Here is a 19,286-nt window from a genome sequence, read left to right as displayed (position 1 = left end):
AGTGGTGGGTGAGAGCATAACCTCGGGGACCATGCCGCCTGGATTCCCATCCTGAGAACTAGCTCTGTGCCTCAGTTTCCTCGTCAATAAGATAGAGACAATAAATGATACCCCTGCCTCCTAGGGCTCCCAAGTGCTTGGGTGGTTCCTGGCAGAAGTGCCTTCTTTGTCAGCATCTGCTGTGGTCACCATCTTCACTCTTGGCCCTTCCTGACATCTGTCCTTTGCTGAGCTGGGGGAGCCGGGCCCTCAGAGGTGGCTTCATGCTGCCTGCCCATTTCCTTTTCCACACAGTTTAAAGTACTCATCTCTTTGTGGTTTGTCTGAGAACGGGGGGGGGGTTCACCCACGCATGGGACCCTCCAATCGCCAGTAACAGGGGCTGCTGTGAAGATACAGCACTGATTAAGTGCTAAAACCTATGCACTGAAATGGGTGTTTTTTGTTTTTTTTTTAAGGCTTCTCCAAAATTTGGCCTTTGTGGGGGCAGAGGAAGGGGTTATACTCAGAGAAAAAGCTGGCGGTCCTCAGGGTTCCTTGGCTTGGAGTCGCATCACTCCAGCCTTGGTCTCCACCGTCACGTGGCCTCCTTCCCCGTGTGTCCTCTCCTTTTCTTGTAAGGAAGCCAGTCACAGGATTTGGGCTCCACGCCAGCCCAGTAGGATCACATCTTAACTAATTACATCACGAAGACCCTATTTCCAAATGAGGTCCCATTCTGAGGTTCTGCGTAGACATGCGTTTGGGGGGAACACTACTCAGCCCCCTCTGCCCTGGGACTTGTAGGTGGTACTTGTGCCTGGGAAGGGCCAAGCCCTGGTCCCCTTCTGCTGTGTCCTCGACCTGGCGGCCACCTCCCTGCATGAGTCTTCAGTGTGAGGACGGGCTGGCGGCGTGCTGCCAAGTGAAGCTCCTGCGTCACATCCCTAGTCTGGCTGCAGTCTGCCTGTCTGTGAGTCTGTCCAGGCTTCTACCCCTCTTGCTTCTCTGACTTTATAAGAGGGTTTGCAGACCAGGTGCTGTGTGTGTGTGTGTTGGGGATTGTAAGGTTTGAGGGTTGTTGTCCAGAACCCAGAAGTGGGTAATATCCAGGTACGTATGTGGCTTCACAGGTTCGACTGGATTCTGAAACCTCGTGCAGTGCTGGGGGGCCGGGTGGTCTGCTCCGACGCCCTGGGCTGAGGGCGGACGGGCACTGGGCTTGGGCGTTTGAAGCCGTGGTTGGGTTCAGTTCAGTTGTTCGGTTGAGTTGCTGTAGTCAGTAACTCTGGCCCCTGTGGGGCACTGCCTGAGCACCAGCCTCGGCGTCAACAAGGGACCACCACAAAGGAAGACTCTACTGGTGAGGGGCTGCCCACTCCGGGCTGAGACTCGAAGGAGAGGGAGAGCTGCTTCCAAATGCCAGGCCATTTACCAAGCCCCTGTTGTTACAAGTCTGTGTATAGTGTTATCCGTGTCTGCCACATTCCGTGACTTGGAGATGTCCAAACTCTTGTTTTGTGCTGCAGTTATTGAATCAAATGTAGTGCCACTGAGGTCGTTACCTGTGGCCTGGGGAATGCTTCAGCTGCACCAGGGTTTTCATTGTGAGCTTCTCCAGAGACTTGCCCTCTCACCTGTTAGAACTCCCTCCTTCCTGGGGATCCCATTCCTATTACATTCAGCATGGAGGGGGGCCCGATAGCTTGCCCTCAGAACCTCTGCTTCATCAGCCCCGAGAATCCTCTTCCTGGCCCGGTGCCATCCTCTCTGCCCACCACCCTTTAGGACTGCCGAGGGGCACAACTCCAGGGGGCGCCATCCACTTTATATTCTTTCCTGGAAATGTGCCCCAGAGCTCCCTAGGGTGATGCAAAGATGAGTTTCTGGCTCCTGGGTGTGCACAGAGCCCACACTCCTGGCACTTCTGTTCCTCAGCCTGGAGAATGAGCGTGATGTTGTCAGTGAGGAGGGACTGGAGGCAGGAGAAAAGTCAGAAAACTGTTTCCATGCTCACCGTGAGAAGTAATGATGCTGAACCCTGTGGAAGGTTGTGGTGCAGAGACGCATGTGGCCCACTGGGGTGGGGACAGGCGCGTTGTCCCAGGTCCCTGACCTGAGGATGGTGTATACTCACAGGAGCTGAGGGTGAGGTGGGAGGAGGAGGAGGGAGGGTGAGGAGCACGGTGTTTGCTGGGAGTGGCGCGGATACCTGTGAGCCTTAGAGCAAGATTCCTAAACATCGGTTCTCCAGTTGCTGTAAGGATGGGTGAGAGCTGTGGGGATTCTGTGCGCTGGGTCTGTGAGCTCTAAAGCCCGGTGACAGTACCGTGTGTTGGTGCCCCGATGGCCATGACTTCCCCCAAAGAGCCCAGGTCGGCTTTCTGACTGCTGCTCAGTCCCCACCTGGACCTCGCAGCCTCCCTCCCTGGGCTTCTGCTTCCCACTCCCATGTGGAGACAGTAATACCTGCTGGGGTGGGGGACGGGGGCTGTGCTGTAGGTGCACAGAGAGCTGTGGAGTACTGACAGGTGCGTGCAAAAGCCAAGGACGTTTCTGCCCAAAACTGCTCCACTCTGCCCCTCTTCCCCCCATCAGCTGTTGTGGGGTTTGTCCCTGACCCCACGACTCTGGAGGTCCAGCGACAGGTCCTTGCCAGGGCTGCTGCTGCGGAAAAGGCTGGGGCCCGAGTTTGAGGCACCCCTGCCGCCTCCCTTAGCCTGAGGGAAATGCACCCCCCTTCCAGGCTGTGGTGTCCTGTTGCTCTCTGGGGAGGGCCCTTGGCCCCCCCCACCAGGGCTCATGATGAGCGTGGCTGGTTTCTGCCCTCCTCTCCCCACCCAAGGAGTGGTGGCTGGCATGCCGTCCTTGAGCCCAGGAGTGAGATTTACGGGTTTTCAAGGTCAGACACTCTTCCCCGAGAGATGCTTTGTCTTGGCTTTAGCTGTGAGCTTCTTGTCCCGTTTGCATACTTGCCCCCTCTCCCCACTCCACCTTCCTCACTCTTCAGGGGCCTTGACCCTAGGAGGGTGAGCTGACCTTGACATCCTAATTTGGGCATCAGTCTTTTAAGCAGAGGTGGACAGGGTTACACCTACAGTTACAGAGTGGTGTTTAATCAGCTGGCAGCCATCTGTGGTGGACCTACTATGTGCCTAGCATTGCCCTAAGCACTGTGGGGGCACAGGAAGCAAAACGTAGCTGCAGTCGAGGTGCTTCAAATCTACTGGGGGAGATCTAATGTTCTTATAAGAGTGTGATGGCAAAGCTGTGGTCCATTTAAACTGAATCTGTAAGTTATTGAGTAGGCTGGGTATTTAATGGGGAGGGGTACAGGAAGACAAGTGTGGTGACGGAGAGACTTTGTGTTACAGTCCTGAAAGAGGAGAGCAAGCTTCACTGTGGATGAGGTTCAGGACAGGTGCTTAGAAAGCAAACTTTTGTTTGTTTGAGTTTTAAAAACCTTTGCTTTAGAAATCATTTTGAGTTGCTATACCCTCCAGGGCTGGGAAAGGGGGTTGTGAACAAGGCAGTTAACATTTTAGGGGGCAAAGGGACAGGCCCACATTTTCCAAGTGGAGTTGATCAATGGAAGGTGGGTCTTTCCAGCATTTGAAGCTGCCAGGGCTCAGGAGTTAGGATGGGTAGGGAGTCGAGGCAACTCAAAGAAGGGTATGTGTATGGATAATCCCAGTCCTACTTTGAGACTGTAAATCATGCTGTAATTGATTGATGATGTCTGCAGCAGGTGGGAAGGGGGGGTGGCAGCACACATGCCACCCAGACGAAGCTCATCTACAGATACAGCATCCCCCTTTCTGAGATCTCTCTATTTAAATGTGAGGAATCTGCAGTCCATGGAAGTGAAGTGACTTGCCTGAGGTCACACAGCTCATTGTGGCAAGAGGAAAACATGTGTAAGGAAGAAGATGAAAATCTCCTGGAAGTGCAAGTCAGTTCAGCCAGCACCTCCTGGGAATGAAGCATCGAGTGCTGGGAGACCTGGAGAGGTCCCTGGCATCAGGGAGTGTGGGCACAACAGGAAATGGAGCGGAAACTGCTATAGACAGGCTCTCCTGCTACTTATCACCAGCACAGGGAGTGAGTTCAGAGGAGCATGAGCTGGCTGCAGTTTGGGAGGTCTGAGATGCTTCTTGGAGGAGCTTTGAAGGATGGGGCACATTGGGAAGGGGAAGAGAGGAGCAAGGCCGAGTTGATGGGTTGCTGTCAAGGGGTTGCAGGGACATGGGACTAGAAGGATATAAGGAGGAAGCACCCAGGCACCCTGCACATCTGTTACCATATGGAGAGGCTTCCTGCCCTGAGTAAATGTGGCTGATTCCCAACAGGACTGTGGGAGCTGAAGCCATCATGGGTTGGGTTCAGTGGTCTAGAACCTAAAGCTTCAGGCTGGCGGTGCCTGTAGGGGGACCCAGTCCTTATTTTATTGATGAGGCCCAGGAAGGTTAAGTGACCTGCCCAGAGTCACACAGCCACAGTGGTTCTCTCCCATGACAGCCCCTTTTGTTCCCTTAGCCCTGACCGTGTGCTTGCCTGCTCTGTCCTGTTAGCTCCTGGCCACCTCGTGTCTCTGCAGGTTCTAGCATTTGAGCACCTCCTGCTGGGAGACTGGACCACTGCACATGTACCAGCTGATTTGTGTTCTCTTTCCTTCAAGTGGATTAAAAGCAGGAGCCCACCATCACATGGCCCGCTTGTGGGAGAGTAGGTCAGTTTCCACCACAGGGTCGGAGAGTCAGGGAGTGCGAAGCAGGAGGCAGTTGAGGAATTCTCTTCAATTACCCCATCTTGAAGTAAATGAAGAGAACTAAGAAAACCAAAGCAAAACCCCCAAACCATGTGGCTTCTTTGTCAAGGTGCTGGGTGCTGCTGGACACTGGAGGAGGCAGAGGAGGGGTCATGGAGCCTGAAGTTCTGGTTCATTTCTAGCCTGGTTCTCAGCGCCTTGTATGTAAGAGGCCTGTGGTAAATGCTGGATTCAAACACACACACACACACATTTTCTCCCAGGAGGCTTAGCATTGTCCATCTGTGCTTGTCTCAGCAGGTGCTGGGGGGATGTTAGTCATGTCCTGCAGTGGGACAGCTGGCCAGATGAGCCCTAATGGGGACAGCAGGGGACATGGAAGTTGGTGAGGTGAGAGGCCAGCCTGAGCCAGCCTGGGTGGGTGCTTGTCTTCCCTGGGTACTCTATTGCATGGCCTGGGAGACCCAGGCCCTCAGAAACTTGGTTTGTAGCTGTGAGAACATGAGAAGGCCACAGGAAAGTTGTCCACAGATGGCAGGAGGGAGGGTCATGGTGGTCTGTCCTCACCAAAGGAGTTTGTAGGTGAGTTTGATCACTGGGGAGCACTTGTGTCCCCCAGTAGGCCCTGACAAAGACTGAAGTGGACGACGTTGGAGACCACCAGCTCACCAGCCCTTGGGTCCCTGAACACACACGTACAGCCGCCATGTTCCCTGTGCAGCAGAAGACCTTCATATTATCCAGAATGCCCTGTGTGTCCTGTTGTGATGCTGTTCCACACACCGTTCCCTCTGCCCACTGACCCTGTGATGCCATTCCACACACCATTCCCTCTGCCCACTGACCCTGTGATGCCATTCCACACCATTCCCTCTGCCCACCCAACCCTGTGATGCTGTTCCACACACCATTCCCTCTGCCCGCTGACCCTGTGATGCCATTCCACACACTGTTCCCTCTGCCCACTGACCCTGTGATGCCATTCCACACCATTCCCTCTACCCGCCCAACCCTGTGGTGCTGTTCCGCACACTGTTCCCTCTGCCCACTGACCCTGTGATGCCATTCTACACCATTCCCTCTGCCTTCCTGACCCTGTGATGCTGTTCCACACACTGTTCCCTCTGCCCGCCCAACCCCATAAAGCCTTTAATTCCCTACTCAGGGTCCTTCCTCTGAGTCCTTCCCTGACCTCCTCAAGAATTGTCCATACATTGGTCCTACTGCAGCACCGTGAATCAGAGCCCAAATCACTGTGTGTAATTATTTATTGTGTGCATGCCATCCCTTATCATTATTTGGATGGGGTCTCTGATTTCTTCACTTTTATGTCCTCAAAATCTACCCAGCCTAGGCACTGGTAGGTGCTCAAAAGAAGACCATCCAACATATGAGCAGGTGGGTCTGAGAGATGATGGGTCCAAGGACAGATTGGTCAGAGCAGATGCCAATGGAATCAGACCCGGCAGAAGGGTCCTGAGTGTGAAGGCCGAGGCTGCACAACACACTGGGAGGAAAAGGTGCAGCTCCTTGGGTTTCCACAAACTGATCACTCCTGTGTAGCCAGCCGAAGTTCACAGAAAGAACATTACCAGACCCCACAGGCGCATGGCCCCCTCCCAGTGTCTGCCAGATTTCTGTCCCCATAGAGTAGTTAGCTTGCCTGTTCTTGATCTTCATATAAATTGTATCACACAGTTGGCACTATTTTGCGTCTGGATTCTTTTGCCCCACATTGTGTTTGTGAAATTCATTGGTGGTGGTGTATGTTATTTGAATTTATTTATTCTTGCTGCCGTGTAGCATTCTAATATGTGAATATTCCACAGCTGATTTATCTGGTCACCTGTTGATAGGCCATTGGGGTGTTTTCCAGTTTGGAACCATCACGAATAGTACTGCTGTGCGTATCTTTGGGTCTGTGTCTTTTGTGGGGGCATGTGTGCGTGTTTCTGTTGTGTTTATACCTTGGAGTGAATTCCGAGGTCATAAGACATGCACGTGCTTGGTTTTCGTGTGTATGAAAATACCTGCTTTTAATGATGTGATGATGGAAAGCACACTGAAGGAATAAGGAGGGATGGCGGCCTCAGGAGGGAAGGCAGTGGGTTGGAGAACTTGTCAGGGAAACCATCAGCCAAAGGGCAGAGAAGCCAGATCAGAGAAGCTGGATCAAGTGAAGAGTTTTCTGTCTGTGAGGGGGAAGGAGGTGATCATGTAGGAAGCATTAGGAGATGAAGACTAGAAATTGGTGAGAAATTCAGTCACTGGTCACTGGGGGCTTCTCAACTCTGCATGACTCCAGGGAGTGGGCTTAACTCCAAATGAAGTCAGCCCCTTTACCCATACTCTCCAATATGCCTGGCTCTGCAGAGTCTCTGCCTGGGAAGAAGCCACCGCCATCAAGCTGGTGATGGTGGTGGCTTGTCAGCAGGTCATACAGAGCCCCTGATGGTGTGGGTACTGTAAGAGAAAGCCATGGGCTGGGAGCAGCCGAAGCCTGGGCCATTTCTGTACCTGACTGCACACTTCTGTAAAACACCATGGAAATGAGGGCACATGTCCAGGCATGGGGGTATACGGAGGCCTCTGCAGAGTCCTCCTGAGTCTTAGTGGGTACATGCATTGACCCAGTGTCACCCTCCAGCCTCCAGGCTGCCCAGGATGACCAGGTGTGGGGGGAAGGGAGCCCCTGCAGCCCTTTTTGGAACTGGGCCCTCTTGTTCTCAGTGTCCTGGCTGAGCAAATAATGCAACCTCTTTCACTTCTCTCCCCCGCCCCCAATATCTTCCAGAATGGCAGCAAAGACAATTCTCTGGACATGCTGGGCACAGAAATTTGGGCTGCCAACACCTTTGATTCCTTCAGGTAAGTTCTTCCTCGTTTCTCTGTCATGTGTGGTGCTGGCTGGAATTCCTACATATCTGTCCTCATACTGCTGCCCCCTGTCCCATGTGGGATCTTTGGGGGTATTGATTGGTCAAGAAGTGGAAGAAACAGCAAGGAGATGAAGCAGGAAGATATGAGGCTGAAGAAGGAGGAGGTCAGAGGGAAGAAACAGGGAGGTCAAAGGGAGAAAAATGAGGGAGAGGCATCAAAAGGGAAAGAGATCAAAGAGTAGGGAAGAAGAGACAGAGAGAAGAGAGGGATGAGGGGAAAGGGAAGTCCAACCAAAGGGAGAGAAAGCAGAGGGGAGGCATGGGGACATGGAAGAGCAAAGGGGAATGGCACATAGCAGGGATCGGGCCTGGCCTGGTGTCGGTCACCTGTGTCAGAGTTGAGGCCAGATACTCGTGGCTGCAGTCCCCTACCCTGCCCACCTGAGGGTCACAGTGGGGAGGCAGGATGCAGAGAGGTCTGGAGGAAAATTCAATTTTGAGTGTGGCTCAGATTCTAGAAAGTTCCTAATGGTCCTGGTTGGAAGGACAGGTGTTGGCCAAGGCTCCTTACATGGGTAAGGTGCCCTGAGGGGTTTGCCTATAGGTTGCTGCCATGGTGCCTACACTGCTCTGGGGAGTGATGGCCTTGGGCTGTGGGTGGCAGTGGCCCTAGTTCAACTCTGCCCTAGCCCTATTGCTGCCTGGCTCTGGGCATGCTCCAGGCGTGCCCCTGGCCCAAGATCAGGCTGGACCAGCGTGGAAGCACCTGGTCACCTGGAACTGGAACCTGTGGGAGTTGACTTCTTGCTTCCCCACTGATGTGTGTCATCTACCTCAAAGATGCCTTGTCACCATTTTGATCTCTGGTCACGTTTTTTGGCCCCTTTCTCTCTCACTGTGAATGTGAAAACAAACTGAAGTGTTTTCGGGGGCGCCACTGTGTAAGCACCAGATCCCCATGTCCCCCCACCCCCATCCCTTATTTTATAAGCATGCATTGTCATGTGGCCAGCTTGAGGAGAGATGAGGCAGCTCACGGAGCCTCCTACCCCACTGTATGGGCACAGAGCTGATTCTTGGGTCCTCTGCTCTTGCCTGCCTCCTGAGGATGCTTGCCTGCCTGGGTCCAGCCTGGGATGCCTGGTCGCATCAGTAATGGGCGCATCTCCTTGCATTTCTCACCCTCTCCCTCTAGTGGTGCCACCTGGGATCTGCAGCCAGAAAAGCTGGACTTCACCCAGTTCCACCGGAAGCTCCGACACATGCCCAAGCAGCCCCTGCCACACATCGACCGAGAAGGGTAAGGGATGGCTGGGGGACACTGGCAGAGGGTGGAGTGGGAGATGGGCATGGCTGCACCAGAGCACATGAGTGACCTTTTCCTTGGCAGGCAGACTTCGCCATTGCCCCAGATGCACAGGGATGGCTGATGTCCTGGGAGGTTGTCCCTCTTGGCCCCACAACTGCAGGCTCTCAAGCCTCCCTCTAGAATCCCTCTTCCCTTCACAACTCAACCCCTCCAGCCTGCTGCCAGCTGTCCTTCCCACCCCCTCAACACACACCCCCCCCAACCCCACCCAACCCCTTTCTGGGTTTTCAAACTTGAGTGTGCTTCAGAACCACCTGGAGGCTGGTCAAAGCTCAGACCACAGGGCCCATCCCGAGTCTTGGGAGAAGCCTGAGCTCAGACCACGGGGCCCATCCCGAGTCTTGGGAGACGCCTGAGAATCTGCATTTCTCATGCATTCCCTGATGATGCTGATGTTGCTGGGTCAGGGACCACTCTGAAAATCGCTAGTCCAGTGTTTCATTTTCCACCGCTGGACATTAGAGAAGAGAGTGCTTGTCGGGAGTGAGCCTCTGGGAAAGGCCTTGGGAGACAGATGGCTTTTTCCTGGGCAGTGCCAATCTCCCCTGTGCCTTCCTGAGAGCCCAGAGATGGGGAAACCAAGTCCCAGAGGATCAAAGTCGTGGTGCTGCCAGCACCAGCTGAGGGCATGCCATGGGGAATGTGTTGAAGTCAAGCTTTCCCAAAGTGTCGACCCAACAACAGCTTCATTAACAAAAATACTTTCCCACAGTGATAAATTACTATTCAAGGGAGAAACGATCCCCCTGTGCCAAGGGGCTTACCAAGCCTGCCCTGTTGCTGAGGGTCGTCTGGGTCTCCTGTAGACACCTGGCTCTGGCCAAATCCTGGGTCCCTGGAGAGCCTGGGTGCAGCGTGCACTGTGGCCACCTGGTGGCCATGCCGGGAACTGCACCAACTCGGCCCTGCCCTGGCCGAGGAAACCACAAGGCGCCCAGCTGCTCCTGCAGCACCCTGCAGAGGCAGAGGACCACTCAATTGCCAAGGCTTCCCGCAGCTCATGTTTCCATGGAGGGACAGGAATCGGAGAAGACTGTTGCCTTGGAAACCCTGTTGGCAGCAGTGACTCAGCTGGTCTGTGGCAACCCTCTGCCCTCAAAGCTGCAGCCCTCCAGGGAGTTCTGAGCCCCAAGCCAGGGTGGGCCTAGGGACGCAGGAGCCCTCCCCTGCACACTGCTCCCCGCTGGACCCCAGGGGCTGCTGCAGCAAGGTGGAAAGGCCATGCCTGGGTGGTGCCGGGCTTGCCCGTGGTCTGGGCTCAGTGTGCGGACACCGCCTCTGAGGGGCACTCTGCCCACACATGGCGTGGGGAGGGGCCGCCAGCCATTTCGGAGTTCCCCTATCCCCTCTCTGCCCACTGCCCTGGCATGTACAAAACACGGTCTTTTCATAGGCTAGCCTCTCTCTACCAAGCACATTTATTAGATGATTGGATGCTTCCAGACATTCCTCGTTGACTGTTCAAACCAGCACATCACCTTGAGAGTCCAAGACCTGTCCTCCCCGCCCAGGCCTGGTGTGCCTTCCTCACTGGCTTCCCACCCCAGTTCCGCCTGCCTGAACCTGAGCTGCCCCCAGCTCTCCCCTCTCCGCCTCTGTCTTGGCCTTTTACCTACTTCCTCAGGCCTCCCCACACCCCACTCCAGCCACAGCGAACTCCCACGTTCCCTCCTGCAGCACAGTTTGTTCCAGGCCTGGGCCTGTGACTGTCCCTCTGCCTGGACGGACACTCCTCCAACTTCTCTGTGCTTGGCCGCCTCGTGGCTCACCTGGGGCATCTCCTGCAGATAAGCGCGAGGCGGTTTCAGATGCTCCTCCTGGGTTCCTGTAGCGCCCTCTGCTGGTCCCCAGCGCGGTACTGCCCACCCTGCAGCATAGGGGCTGGGTTGCTCGCCATTTCCCCCAGCGGACGGCGCCAGGTCCAGTTCCCTGCTTCATTTACATCTGTGTCCAGCACTGGCTGGGAGCCTAGCACGGAAGTGCGTGTTGAATGAAGACATAAACAATTGAATGAGGGCTTAGGTCATGTCCTCAACTCCTCTCTTGTCGGGACTGAGCCTCTGGGAAAGGCCTTGGGAGACAGATGGCTTTTTCCTGGGCAGTGCCAATCTCCCCTGTGCCTTCCTGAGAGCCCAGAGATGGGGAAACCAAGCCCCAGAGCATCAAAGTCGTGGTGCTGCCTTAGCAGCTGAGGGCATGCCATGGGGAATGTGTTGAAGTCAAGCTTTCCCAAAGTGTCTGCACCTGTCGACCCAACAACAGCTCTTGCACCAGAGCCCCTGCCAGTTTGTGCAGTCGGACAGCTTCTCTGCCTCTGGATTCTGTAGGGAGTTCCCGATGCCCGTCTTGTGCTGCCCTCTAACGGCGCCCAGGCCAACCGCCCTTCACATGAGCTTAAGGCGTGTTCTGCCAAGAGCTCTGAGCCACTGGACTTCATCTCATTTCGTTTCGGTGACTTCAGGGGAGCTAGGAATATCAGCCAAAAATGTAGGAATCACTTGGTAAATATTTGATCGAATGAATCTAATTGCCCTGAAATGTGGGAGCTGCATTAAGTCTGCAGTGGCAAACGTGACCACCAAGGCTTTGAATGGCCCTCACCATACCTCGGTCAATAATGATGATAATCCTTGTGCCTGGCTGTGTGCCAGTCTTTGTTCTAAGTGCTTCCCTTGTGTTACCTTGTCTTAAGCTCTCCAGTACCAGCGGGTCAGGAACTGTTATGACCTTCACTCTGACAGATGAGGAAACTAGGACACCTGGGAATTGAGTAATTTGCCTTAGGCTGGGATTTGAACCCAGAACTTTGGCTCCAGATCCTGTCACCACCCTGCCTTGGCCCTAGCAAAGCCACTAATAGTAGTGGGAGAAGTAGGAGCTGTAGCATGATAGTAAGAGCAGCTAACTAACCTTTAGGTGGTACTTTACTGTGTGCCTGACACAGCTCTAAGCACTGTGATCAGTTAACTAGCTTTTGCCACCTTTTGGTGTTAGGTACTATTATTATACATATTTTACAAATTAGGAAACTGAGGAACAGAGAGGTTAAGCAACTTGCCCAGGGTCACCCAGTTAGTAAGGGACGGAGTAGGGATTCCAACTCCAGAAGTCTGGTCTGCGCCCTTCAATATGAAAAAGCAGTGAACCTTTGGCCTGTGAATCGGGGTGTGCCTAGCCTGAGGGTGGGCCCACACAGGTCCCTTTGACAAAGCATGCAGTAACCTGGGGGGCCCAAAGTCAAGTCAAGAAAGGAGAAAGCCCACTGGGCTTTCTGCCAGCCCCTGCCTGCCTTATGACCTAAAGAATTTGCTTCGTCTCTCTGTCCACTAATTTTCCCCTTGGTGTAATAGGTCAGGATGGACAGGCTTTTGTAAGGGTTGGGACAGTCCTTGGGGTATTTATTAGTGAGTATCTTAGCTGCTTCATCAGGAAGGGTCATAGGGAGCCCCAGTGCCTTGCTCACCTCCCTACTCGTTGGATATTGCTTTAGTAACCACCATCTACCCCACCCCCTAGGTGGGCCCAAGCACTCCTGCCTGCACTAAGTCCTTGTCTTTTCAAAAGGCCTGTGTTGTCAGGTCTAGGGGAGGAGGGTCCACTCTCCAGTGCTGTTTCCTCCAGGTGCAACAGGCTGGTTCTGCAGGCCTGAGGGAGGGCAGGGCCAGATGCCCTCAGTCCCTCCTCTTTCCGCGTGCCAGGCCGGGCTGAATGTATGAATGAGTCATTCTTTCAATCTCTTCCTGTCTTCTCTGGTTCAGGTGTGGAAAAGGGAAGCTGGAAGATGGGGAAGGGATCAACCTGAATGACATCGAGAAAGTCCTCCCAGCCTGGCAGGTAGGTGCCCGGGCAGTCTTCCCGGATCCTCTTTGGCATCCTGATCCCGGCTGGGTACAGACACTTCTGCTGTCGCCTTGCTCCAATTAGGGGTGTCAGCAGCTGGACGGCCATAATAGGCTCCCACCATGGTCCAGGGTGTCACACTCTGACAGAGGGGGTGGGGGCAGCCCACTCTCAGCTGGGCAGGGAGCGCTGGTGGTAGGCACCTCGCATGAGCACCTAGGCTGAGGTCAAGGTTTTTCCCCTTGACCTGAAGCCTCTGCAGTAGAGGCATCCTGCAGTGTGTTCAGGTGGGACTGAAGGGGCTTCTGGAGTTTCAGATATGGTCATTTTTAGGCTTTTGAGAAGTGGATTTGTCCAGTCAGCCTCTAGGTGCCTGCTGTGCTTCCTGATTTTGTCACTGATTGGGCTTCTCTCCTGGAATCAGGACAGAGAGGATTCACGCCCAAAGACAGTGAAGCCAGGTCTCTGGAGGCTTGTAGTGCAGGACTTTGGGGAGCCCTAGTAGGAATCCAGCAGCTTCCAGGGGTGGGGCTGGGCAGCTGAGTGCAGCAAACCCGCCTAAAGTAGCTGAGTGGCCATAGCTGGCAACCTGCCCCTACACTTCCCCCAACCCCCTTCTCTTCCCTCTTCACCAGTGTCTCCTGTCATTTTACCTACTTCCTATCTTCTCCACCTGTTCCCTTGGTGCCTCGATTGTCCTGTGTTCATATCATAGGCCTGTTAGCCAGACACCATCGAGTGCACAGCTAAGACCTCAGCTGTTCGTTATGATGGGCCCTGGGCTATGATGTCCTCATCTTTCTTTGGCTTAGGGTTTATTGAGATTCTTGATTTTGATATTGAAATTTATTCAGATGTGGTTTTCATCAAGTTTGGAAATTTTTCAGCCATTGTTTCTTCAAATATTTTTGCCTCCTCCCCACCCCCAGGATTCCAATTCTGTGCATTGCAATGCTGCTTTATATTTTCCCATGACTCACCAAAAACCTGCTCACTTTTTTAAGTCTTCTTTTCTCTCTCTGTATCTTCCATTTCTTTCCTCTCCATGCTCATGCTTTCTCCTATATTCTTAAATATATGGAGTATATTTATAATAGCTGTTTTAATGCTACCAGTTAACAAGGCATTAGTTGATTAATTCTATCATCTGTGTCATTTCTGGATCTGATTCACTTGACTGATTTTTCTCCTCATTATGGGTCATATTTTCCTGCTTCTTTGCATGTCTGGTAATTTTTAGGTGCCATAAATTATGAATTTTTCTTTGCTGGGTGCTGGATTTTATTATTACTATTATTATTTTATTATTTTGGCATGCCTTTAAATATTTTAGGCTTTGTTCTGGAATCCAGTTACATTACTCAGAAACAGTCTGATCCTTTCAGATCTTGTCTTCAAGCTTTTTGGGGGTTGGACACTTTTAGTCTAGGGCAGATTTTGCCCCACTGCTGAGTCAATACCCTTCTGAGGTTTTGACCCAATGTGCTGTGTATGTGGAGATCTTTGCACTCTGGCTGACAGGAACACAGACTGTTTTCAGCCCTGTGTGATCTCCAAGGATTATTCCATCTATTCCTTTTGGATAACTGTTTCCCAATTGTGTAGGTTTCCTCATGCATGTGCACAATTCAGTACTCAAGCAAAGACTCAAAGGTTTGTGGAGTTTTGTATTTTGCTCTCTCTTTGGTACTCTGCCTTGCAAATTCTAGTAGCTTTGGGCTCCCTGCACTTTGCACTCGGCCTCCTTAGCTCTGGAGGCCCTGGGCTCTATTTAGACTTCTCTCCTTGTGTTGCAGATTGGCCATGAATGGGGGCACTTGCAGGGCTCACCTCATTACAAAGGGGAAAGTGGTGACTTTGTGGTGGAGAAACCTGGCAGGCTTAACCAGGTTGACCAGGTGACCAAGTTAACATCATTAGTGGTTGGTTGAGTGGCATCACATGCTCCCTGATGGGCTGCACATTTCTGGGGTTTTCCTGCCAAGAAAGCATCACCTGAGTCTGGTCATGAGGAAATAAATATAAGGGCAGTCTTCTGAAACTGTTTAGGACACAAGAGGCAGGGAAAGTCTGAGGAACTCATAGATTGGAGGGACTGAAGAGACAGACAACTTAATGCAGCGTGTGTGCCTTGCTGAGGTCCTGGACCCGAGAGGAAATAGAGACCTCCATGGGGCGTCTGGAGAATTTGAATGAGATTTGTAGGTGTTGCCTCGATGTCAGTTTGCTGGTGTGGAGGGCTGCAGGCAAATGTCATTTGTTTTGGGAAATACCCACTGGAACATGTAAGAGATGTGGGCATCGGGTCGACAATTTGTTCCCAAATAGTTGAGAGAAAAGTGAATGATCGTGGGGCTTGATCCATCGTGGGAGAGAGGAGCACATGCGGTGCCATGTTAACATTGGGGAATCTGGGTGAGGAAGGTATGGGGGTGCTTGATGCTGTTCCTTCAACCTTTCTATACATTTGAGAGAAAAAATAATTAATAAGGCCGAGGCCATGGCGTGGAAGTCAGAGGCACAGTCACAGCTCATGCAGCAACTGCGTGGGCTGCGTCGAGGTGAAAGCATCACAGCAAATGGAAAGCCAGCCTTGGTATAGAAGATAAAGGGGTCGATTTCTCAGAAATTAACACTTTATCACTATTCCTAAATGCCTACAACTTTCATTATTGATAGAAAAAAATACATTTGAAAGACACTGATCTAAGTGAGGAACCAAATATCCACAGCCCCAGGTGAGGTGTCGGCCCCTTGGTGGCCTTAGAGCCAGGAGCTTGGGCACCGGGGCTGGAAAAGCCATGCATCTGACCACTGTTTGCATTTGGTGACTGGCTCCTGGCTTCTCAGCGAGCAGAGTAGAGGGACTTTTGCTGCTGCTTAGAAGGGAAAGGAGCGCTGGGCAGCTGGCTGACTGGAGGCAGCAGAGGGCAGAAGTAAGTAAGGGCTTGTCATCGGGACCCAGAGGCTTGGATGGAATTCCAGCCCTGCCAGTCAAGGAGTCTTGGGCTGATTACTTAACCTCACTCTGCCTCAATTTCCTCCTGCACAAAATGAGGATAATAATGGCATCCACTTCAAAGGGGCATTGGGAAGTTTATGTATGTGAATGCATGCCTGGCTTGTGGGGGGAGCTGTGTAGTTGTTTGCTGTGACTCTTCCCCAGGACTCAAGCTGCAAGGCTCTGGGATTTCCCTTTGTTAGGAGGTGGGCAGAAGGACCAATTCCTGGCCCTCTGCACCCTGACCTTTCTGGGGATGGCAGTCTGCCTGGGCAGGCACGCTGAGATCTGCTCCACCTGGTTACAAGCTCCTGCGCTTTCCCTTTTCCTAAGCGTCATCCCAGGCAGTGGAGAAAGATTGGACCCGAGGTCAGGAGAACCCCATTCTGGTGTCCGCCCCAGGGGCGCTCTGTGACGTCCCCTCTGTGGGCCTCCGTTTACTGTCGGTAAAGTGATGCGGTTGGGCTAGATCAGAGGTTTGCAGACTGCCTGTGAGGTCCTCAGGGGTCCTGCCGCACATGTGAGTGAGAAGACGGAAGCAGCAGCTCTAGGGGCTCCCCCAGTACTGCTCAGCTGGTGTCTGTAAACTAGTCTTTCATGAATGGTTTCATTTGAGGAAAAGGTTCTGTTACTATCAGCTTTTGAAAGTCATCCCTCTCGGATTTTATATTCTCTGTTTCTCTCACTCCCTTCAAGCGCCAGTGAACAGCACTCATTCTCGCCAGGGCCCGTACGTGTGATGCTAAGCTCTTAGGGGCTGTAGGCATGGAGGTCTTCCCCCTCATCTCCATTTCCCGTCTGGATCCGCACAGTGGAAGGGTGCTGATATTGCCCCCCAACTCCTCACACACACACCCCACACACACACATACACATTTACTACTCACACTTGAAGTTGCCTTGCCCTCAGAAAACTAACTCGTACCTACCTGGACCTTGGCTGCACAGCAGACCTGCCCTGGGAGCTTTGTAGATCTACAGCTTGACCCACTGTGTTAGTTATCCATTGCTGGGTAACAAATTGCTTCAAAACCTAGCAGCTGAAATAATAAGCACTATAATTGCACACATTTTCTGATAGTTCTGATATTTAGCTCAGGATGACTCCGGCTCAGGGTCCCTCATGAAGTCAAGCTGTTGTCCAGAGCTGCAGTCACCTGAGGGCCTAAGTGGGGCCGGGGCAGCCCCTTCCCTGAAGGCCCACTTGCATGGCTGATGGCAGGAGGCCTCTGTCCCTCCCCTATGTGGACATCTCTATAGGCTGTTGAGTGTCCTCATGTAGGGCAGCTGGCTTCCCCCGGAGGGAGTGGTCCAAGTGCGAGGGATAGAGACTCCACATGAGTGAGAGAACACCCAGGATGGAAGCTGGAATCTTTTATAACCTATGACCAGAAGTGCCACACCATTGCTTCTGCTGTATGCTCTATGTTTCTCACACAGACCAACCCTGGTACTATTTGAGAAGGGTCTATATAAACGTGCATTTACCAGGAGACACGTATTATTGGGGCAATCTAAGAGGTGGCTGCCACGTCCACCAGAGCTGAGTCTCTGAGCTGAGACCCTGGAGTCTGTCTTATTTAAGGCATCGCAGGAAGTTCTGATGATCAACAAGAGTGGAAAACCTAAAGTTATATCTGATCATGCTCGTGGCCTAACTGCTCCTTGGGGTGTTTGCATCCATGTGGGTACCATTAAAACAAGGCTGACAAGCATCTCGGTCCCAAAGAATGGATCGCTGGTGGTAGAATTTGAGGTCCCCATCCCACAATGGGATGATATTTCTGAGTCTTCCTAAGGTTCTTCAGAGCCCCTCACAGATGGTGCTGGCTGGTCAGTTAGGCTAGCTATTGGCATTTGGGGTGGAAAAATTCTTAATTGTATGGAACTGTCCAATGCATGTAGGAGATTTGGAGTCCCTGACCTCCATCACCAAATGCCGGTAGTGGGGGTGGGGGTGGGGGGTGGGAGGGCAGCCACTGTGACCAGCGAAAGTCTCCAAACACCCCTCAGGGACTCTGTGCACCCACCTGAAGACCCAGCCCTATCCTGAGAGCCCCCACCCTTCCATGGGAGCCAGCGAAGCACTCACACTGCTGCCAGCTCTGTCTCCCTAGCAACACCCCACCCCATAGGGGACCAGGCCCCCATCTCTGGCCTCACCTCCCCCTGTGCATCCTCCCCATCACCTCCAGAGCATGCTAGGATGCTCCCTTCCTTCCCTTTGCAAACTCAGCGGACAGGAGCCTTGGTGACTTGAGCCAGCCCACCTGTCAGGCCTCTCTCCTGGGCTTGCCCGCCTGGCCTGGGCTCCAGCGGGACCCCTTTACCCCTGGTCTATTCTTTCTAGCAGGCAGTTACCCCTGCCAGCTCACCCTTCTTCTGCTTGATAAGACTCCATCCTGGCTCAGGACGCTTCGGTGGCGCCCCCTCAGATGCACAGGGCAGAGTCCAGTCGTCCATCCTCTGCGCCCCCAGCCCCCTTTCCCACCCCCACATAAAGGCCCCCACACAGCACCTGTCTAGTTAACTGTCTGACTCCCTTCCTGGACTGGGGGCTTCTTGGGGCTTGGGACCATTTCTTATTCATCAGCACCAGGCATTCCTGAATGAATTATTGTCGAAGGATATCCCTTCAAGATTCACCGCTGTGGCTGGCTGCGGATCAAAGAGAGGCAGGACTTTGATCTGTCTTAACATCCCTCTACCTGCAAAACTTCCACACGAACCTGAATATGCTCTTGTTGGGGGGATTTTCTGGAAAATGTCTTTTAAAAGAACAAAACAACAGGAGTTTTCCATCTTCTCCTGTGTTGTGATATGACAGGCTATGGCATGGTATTTGGAAGGGCAGAAGCTGATACCTGCACAGTTGGGCTTAGAGGTGCCTCCAGGTAAATGGGATCCATGGGGCCAGGGTCCTGCCTGCATGTTGGCATCTTTTGTGAGCTGCATATGGGCAAAGGGGGGTTGTTCGGCCTGCTGTCTTGGCGTTAGTTTGAACATTTCCACTCCATGAGTTATAATCCTGGTCCAACCGGGGCCCCTGAGGCTGTGCCAGGACAGACAGCTGCATCACCATCTGCGCCCACTAGAGGGCACCAGCGCATCTCTGGAGGCTCCTCTCTTAGGCCTTGGCAGCTGCATGTGTGACATCGTTTGCAGCAGCCAAATATGCATACTTGCCGACCACACCTCTTTATTGGTGTTCAGCATGCAGATTAGTCCCCACATAAGCCCTTCCTCCCAAAAGTGAGAGAGAGGATGAGGTTCTGTACAAGGCTGCCACAAGAGGCATGGGGAATCTGCTTGGTCAAAAACGTTGCCTGCTGGCAAAGGGCTGCTGTTCCTCCAGAATCTTTTTCTGAGTCTCCTGCAAACACGTGGCTACTCCCAGAGGAAGGCTCTGTCATCTGTGCAGATACGGAAGTACTGCTTTCCCCCTGAGTG

At 52.9% G+C, this 19,286-nt stretch overlaps 1 protein-coding gene across 5 annotated transcripts in view; it reads left to right on the top strand.

Annotated features, from left to right (window-relative positions):
• CTIF (cap binding complex dependent translation initiation factor) overlaps window positions 1-19,286 on the top strand; it is a 350,579-nt gene that overhangs the window by 140,138 nt on the left and 191,155 nt on the right. For all 5 annotated transcript variants that reach the window (XM_077135514.1, XM_077135516.1, XM_077135512.1 and 2 more), the window contains 3 exons: window positions 7,542-7,615; window positions 8,822-8,926; window positions 12,754-12,829. In XM_077135514.1, coding sequence (XP_076991629.1) covers window positions 7,542-7,615; window positions 8,822-8,926; window positions 12,754-12,829 — 255 coding nt within the window. The remainder of the gene's footprint in view (window positions 1-7,541; window positions 7,616-8,821; window positions 8,927-12,753; window positions 12,830-19,286) is intronic.

Source organism: Tamandua tetradactyla, chromosome 18 (assembly GCF_023851605.1).
Source record: "Tamandua tetradactyla isolate mTamTet1 chromosome 18, mTamTet1.pri, whole genome shotgun sequence".
NCBI lineage: Eukaryota > Metazoa > Chordata > Mammalia > Pilosa > Myrmecophagidae > Tamandua > Tamandua tetradactyla.
The sequence above is the reverse complement of the archived record's forward strand: the minus strand, read 5'-3'. Positions and strand labels throughout refer to the sequence as shown.